Below are 6,277 nucleotides of genomic sequence, written 5' to 3' on the forward strand. Positions count from 1 at the left end.
AAAAAAAAAAAAAAAAAAAATTTAAAAAAAAAAAAAAAAAAAATCAATCACACAGACCCACACTCCAAAAAAGCCTGAATTGTGAACGGAGCCCCTCTCACATTTATGGAATGCATTTTGATGCACATCACACTTCTTTTAATGATTGTGACGCACACCATTTCATTGCCTTGAACAGGAAAATGCAGAATGAATGCATTTAACTACTGCACACCAGCAAAACGCATTAGTTGTGAACAAGTCTAATAACCTGGCCATGCAATAAGCAAACTCCAGTGGTAAAAGTACAGGTCAAAGTGCATAAACTAGTCTTTAAAGAGGAACTCGGGCAGAATTAAACTTAACCCTTGCAGTAAGGCTACCCCCACACTACAAGGGGTAAGTGCTCATTTTTGTCTGGGGTCTAAAATAACAAAGATATACTCACCCAAACATCAGTCCTGCCTGTCCGCTAGACTAGTCACTGCAGCCTCTCTCCCCCTCTGCCGTTCTGATGACGCGTAAGTAATCACGTCTAATACAGTGCATGAGGATGCCGAGGGATATGCCATACCAGGAATGAAGGGGGGAGAGAGTCTGCAGGGACCAATCTAGCAGCCAGGTAGGGCCAAGGTTTGGGTGAGTATATCTTTTAGATCCTAGACCCAATGAACACTTAACCCTTGCAGCTCTGGGGTAGCCCTGCTGCAAGCATTGTTTTATTCTGCCCAGAGTTCACCCATGCACCAGAATTCTGGGAGGCTTTGATTATGCAATCCAGTGCGTTCATGAAACAGAACTGTGGCATGAACGCACTGTATGGTTTTAACGGGCCCTTATTCAATGAAGGTATGCGACTGGCACAGGTTCACTGTGCCAAGATGAATGACACGGCGAGCTGAGGACAGGAAATACCGGGGGTGCATGAGGATGGTGGGCTCCCCATGGCACGATGCTTCATGAGACTTTGTATGAGATAGCCATAGATCGGATGACAGCACATAGGCACGATCTGCATGGTGTGCCAAAGGACAGGGCTGGCACTATCGTAAGGCTGCATAGGCAGCCGCCTGAGGGTGCAGAGGAAACACTCCTTGCACTGGCCCTGAATGTATAATGTATTGCTGGGATTTGTAGTCCTCTTTAGCGGATGGTAATATTCTACATTGCTGTATAATGTTTTGCTGGGTTTCGTATTCCTCTATAGTTGGTGGTGGTATTCTGCACTGCTGTATTGCCGGGATTTGTAATCCCTCTACAGCTTGGAGTCAAGTGGCAGAACTACCAGGGTCGCAGCATTTGCAACTGGGCCCTGTTGCTCCAATGCAGTCCTAAATCATTCCATTTTTATTGTTTTAGAAAAACGGTCGTGTGACAAAAAAAAATTATATATATTACTTATTTTATTGATTATCATCAGTAATTGGCATCGGTGAGTACTTGAGGAAAAGTATAGGTATTCATACTCAGTCTGGAAAAAAACAGTATCTGTGCATCCCTAGTTCTAACTTTACCCCCACTCTATGCGGAAAAAATGTCCTGGCAATAGATTGCACTTATTTTTCAGTAACTGGCTTGATGAATCACTTTCCACAGAAGATATGTAACAAAACAGATATACACTCCGGCCACTTTATCAGTTAAGCGCCATGACAAATGAATCATGTGTCCGCAACTCGGTACATAAAACAAGCAAACATGGCCAAGAGGTTTTGTTTTTGCGCAATGTTAGAATCAGGGAGATGCATGAACTAAGTGACACTGAACGTACACAGAGATTGACACCAGATGTGGTAGTAGCAGCATCACAAACGGCAGAGCTTCTGGAAATTTCATGTAGTATGGTATCAATAGGTTACAGAGGACGCTGCCTTTGGTTTTTGAGTTTGGATACACTTTGATGAGGAACATCAAGTAGATAAAAGAAGTCTACGACTGCTTAAATAACACATTACAACAACGAACCAGAGCACCTCTGAATTCCACATGATAATCCTTAAATAACAGGATACAGCATCCAAAGAAATCAACTATTTTCTCTTACGGCAGCGAACAGATATTAAGATACAGTTCGCACAGCGTCACCAACACTGGACAACTCTCAAACTCATCACTGCTGTGAAATGTACATGGTAAGGTCATAATGAGGTGGGGGGAGCAAGAAAGAAAAAGAAAGATATTAAGGGAGGCCTGCTGCGTACTGAAAATTTTAATAATATTTTTTCCCACATTGCACACAAGTTAGAGAGACACTAGCATGCCTGGAGGTTACTGCAACCAATATTAGACTTCTCTTTGTTTCTGAATGTTTCCCGTCACTGTACCTTTCACCGTGAACAGCCAGTATTAACATACACACAGGTTGTTGGAGAGTTCCCAAGCTTCAACATCACACTGTAAGGATTTCAACAAGGCCTTCCAGCCATGCTCAGGCTCCATGCACTAGCAATGCTGGATTCAGACATTTAGAACAAGTGCTATTCACGTGCATTGATGTGCACTGGGCAACGCAAGTATAGCCGCAGGGAGGATTATATCCACACTCCAAGAAAATAACTGCAAATACAAATATCTAATCCATGTCTCCTGACCAAAGAATTGGAATACCCAAGGCAGTGACCACACTCTTTCCTACCGCAGTTAAACTCAAACTCTTTTTCAAGAAGGAATCCAGAGCAAACAAATATATATTGCTCAGCAGTGGCGTCATAAGGGAGGTGGTGCAGCCCGCAGCTGGGTGACACCAAAGTGACTAATAGTAATTTTGGTGTCACCCCCTCTAAAAAGTTGGGCACTTGGTCATGGACCGAGAGCCTGACAGTGTCGAGAGAGGAGGGGAGCAGTCGGCATACCTCATCCCGCCGGGTGAACATCCTCTCCTCTCTGCCGGCGTACACCACAAAGAGGGCAGCCGGCAGGCCGCAATTAGATGACCGCGCAATGACGTCACGGTGGGGTGTCACCCGGTCTCAGCTCAGTGTGACACCCGGCCTCGGGGCACCCCTGTTGCTCAGCAAAGTATTTCTTTACATTTTTGCCCAAACACTTACAATCATCATGTTGCAGAACAGCTCCAATTCTCTCAGCTTCCCTGAACTTCCTTTCCAGTACAAGATCAAAAGGTAGAACACATTGTTCAGCAGCTGTCTGTCCACTAACTTGGAGAAGGGAGGGAGGGAGGAGGAGCAGGGAGCAAGAACATGACTTTAAAATCACTCTAAGCAATGCAACTTGGTCACCATCCAGCCTGCAGAAGGAGCATCCAGGAACAGCGATCTATTCCAAATCACATACAATTACATGCGGACTGCCACTTACAGATGTGGCCGCTGTCACTTGGTCATTAACTTGGAACGGATACAGAGGACGCATCTTAATGGGAAATGTGGAATTGCTGCCCCAGGAAACCAAAAATCACTGTGCGAATGAGGCCTTAAAAAGGAGATTCAACAGAGATTGTACAATCAGAGTATACATGCATTGTCTGCTTTATCTAGGCTTCCAAGCATCAAACCGACTTCACAATACAAGGCTGTTCACAGCACCAGCAATATCCTGTACTTCTTGTCAGGGTCCAGAACATGGTTCCTTCCTCACCTACCATCAAATATGCCATCAGTGAAAACCTCGGGACACCAAGTCATATGAAGCGTAGTCCTTAACCAGCAGGAGACTTGTCACCGGCTCAACAGGTACATTTCTAAAATACATTCATCAAAATTTTAGGAAACATATCCAATGACTAGAGTAGAAGAAATAGAAGCCTGTTCCAAGTTCTTATTGATGCACCCCCACTAGGGAGACCCACCTTCTCCACTTGCCCCAGAGACCATTGACACCAAGACAGACAGTGATGGGAAATCCAAGGTTTTAGTTGTGACCAGGTGAGGGTAACGCTTCCATAAATGACAACCATGAGGAATTCCCTCAATTTGTAGACCAGTTACCCACTACCTGCTGTATCTCCAAACCACAAAGGGAGGAGAAATCACCCCAGTGGCACACAGGCAGCAAATAAACTAGCGGAGGTTTAGACCTTTCCTAGTATTATATTGTTTAGAAAACAAATGATCATTTATACAAATAAGACGTGTACACATTATGACAGCGATGCATAGAAATATTCATGTTACCAGAGATGCTCCATCAGAGGATGCCAGTCATATACTGCCAACGTTATGTTAGGACCTATTTAGTGCCAAACTCCAATTTTTCTACACATGAAATTGGCGGATTTCACAGAGAAACACAAAGTATCAACTAAAGTTTAGCCTCGGCCCAGTCACGGCTCATTTCCTGCAACATACTGACCCAACCTGTGAGGTAAGGAATGAGGTAAGAGGAGACGACCCGAACCTGACTGAGTGGCACACATCCACCTGCACCTGGCTGAGTGACATCTGCACCTGGCTGAGTGGCACACATCCACCTGCACCTGGCTGAGTGACATCTGCACCTGGCTGAGTGGCACACCTCTACCCGCACCTGGCTCAGTGGCACACACCCTACCCGCACCTGGCTCAGTGGCACACACCCTACCCGCACCTGGCTCAGTGGCACACACCCTACCCGCACCTGGCTCAGTGGCACACATCCACCTGGCTGAGTGACACCTGCACCTGGCTGAGTGACACCTGCACCTGGCTAAGTGACACCCGCACCTGGCTAAGTGACACCCGCACCTGGCTGAGTACTGGCTCGGTGGCACACCCCTTACCCGCACCTGGCTCGGTGGCACACCCCTTACCCGCACCTGACTGAGGACTGATCTGCGCGCACACACACAGGAACACAGTTAGTAGCAGAAGCGTGCTGAGCTCAGCAATACCCACCAACTTTATCTTTGCCATACATATGGCCAGCAACCTGATGCGATAGGGGGACGCAGCCGTTGAGTAACTTGTCATTCTTGTCCCCGGGGGAGCGCTGGTGGAGGTCCGGGCAGCCCGGGGGCTCAGCGCCTCTATGGTGGTGTTGGGTGGCCATCCCGCAGCAGGGAAGGGAGGGAGGGGGATGAGATGGTGTGCACCCAGGTAACAGGACCGGCGTCTCCTCCCTCACCGTCCGCTCTCCATCGTTCTCACCCCCAGCATGCCGAACCCTCCCCCGGCTCAGGCACACATGCGGCAACCGAGAGCACGACTGGGCGCAGCTGACAGCCTCCGAGCCTTCTGCGTCACCGCGTTACTTTTCTGGCAGCTGGGGTACCGCCCACTTCTCCCCGCCGACGTCACGGCAGCGCTCTCGCACACTGTAGAAAAGCCTCTCTCCCCGTTCAGAGCTTCTATGGGGGCGTGGTCGGATAGAGCACGTCGCCGAGTGGGCGTGTCCGCCATGCAAATCACGGCAATGGGCTTGGTGGTGTTTGCTGAGGCTGGGTGTTAACCCCTGCGGGTGCGACCAGTGATCGGTGTCAGTGTGGACTGATAGGGAGGGCTGAGCCGGGTCTGATTACTACAGAGACTCCCCCAACGCTCCATGAAATACAAGGACTGTCCTTTAATTTTGACAATTTAATTCCAGATTGTGTGGACCAAATGCAGACTCAGATATTACCTTGTAATAGTAATCATCACTGTGCTGTACTCAGTGCAGAGCTGTGGGAGGGGCCCAGCAGACTCCACCCACTACAAGAGGGGGTGGAGTCAAGACCAGTCATCCCGGACAAAGAGAGAGAACAGCAGTGACAGGTCTTTATTACAGGAAGTTCCTGTAATTTGCATTCTGATGCAGCGATGATGGGTCACGGTCGCTGGATCCTCTTCCAAATAAACTTTTGGAACCATTCATTGTGAGCAGAGGTTGCTGATTTCTTTATCAGCTGTAAAAAAAGATGTGCACATCGGCTGTCCCAACAAAGGGTTAAGTATCTCAAGGCTTGGGTGTTACAATGGGGGGAGTTTATAAAAAGTGGAGCAGAGAGGATCTGGAGAAGTTTCTCATGGAAACTAATTAGCTTCTCTCTTCAGTGTGTTGAAAATGAAAGATAGAAGCTGATTGGTTACTATGGGCAACTCTTCCAGATTCTGTCTGCACCAGTTTTGATAAATTCCCCCCATTGTATAGTAATGTACTTTTATTTTTTTTCCACAAAAAAAAATTTTTATTGTTATCAAACAACCTCACAGGTAATATGCAACGTTACAGTATAAATCATTGCTGACACAGCAGGTAGTCTAAATCTGATAAGAACACTACAGGTAAAATGACATATAGCAAGTAGACTTGGAGATTCCAAATAATAGATTTGAATCACAGAAGGAACATCTATTGGAACCCTTTCTGTAGTACTGTCTGT

The 6,277-nt window shown here is 47.0% G+C and overlaps 1 protein-coding gene across 1 annotated transcript in view; it reads right to left on the bottom strand.

Annotated features, from left to right (window-relative positions):
- IPMK (inositol polyphosphate multikinase) overlaps positions 1–4,965 on the bottom strand; it is a 42,979-nt gene extending 38,014 nt beyond the window's left edge. Inside the window, exon 1 of the mRNA XM_018558748.1 lies at positions 4,812–4,965. Within this exon, the coding sequence (XP_018414250.1) occupies positions 4,812–4,965 (154 nt within the window). The remainder of the gene's footprint in view (positions 1–4,811) is intronic.
- Between the last annotated feature and the right edge of the window lie 1,312 nt (positions 4,966–6,277).

The sequence above is a fragment of the Nanorana parkeri genome, unplaced genomic scaffold (genome assembly GCF_000935625.1).
Source record: "Nanorana parkeri isolate BGI_ZX_2015 unplaced genomic scaffold, ASM93562v1 scaffold356, whole genome shotgun sequence".
NCBI classification, from domain to species: domain Eukaryota; kingdom Metazoa; phylum Chordata; class Amphibia; order Anura; family Dicroglossidae; genus Nanorana; species Nanorana parkeri.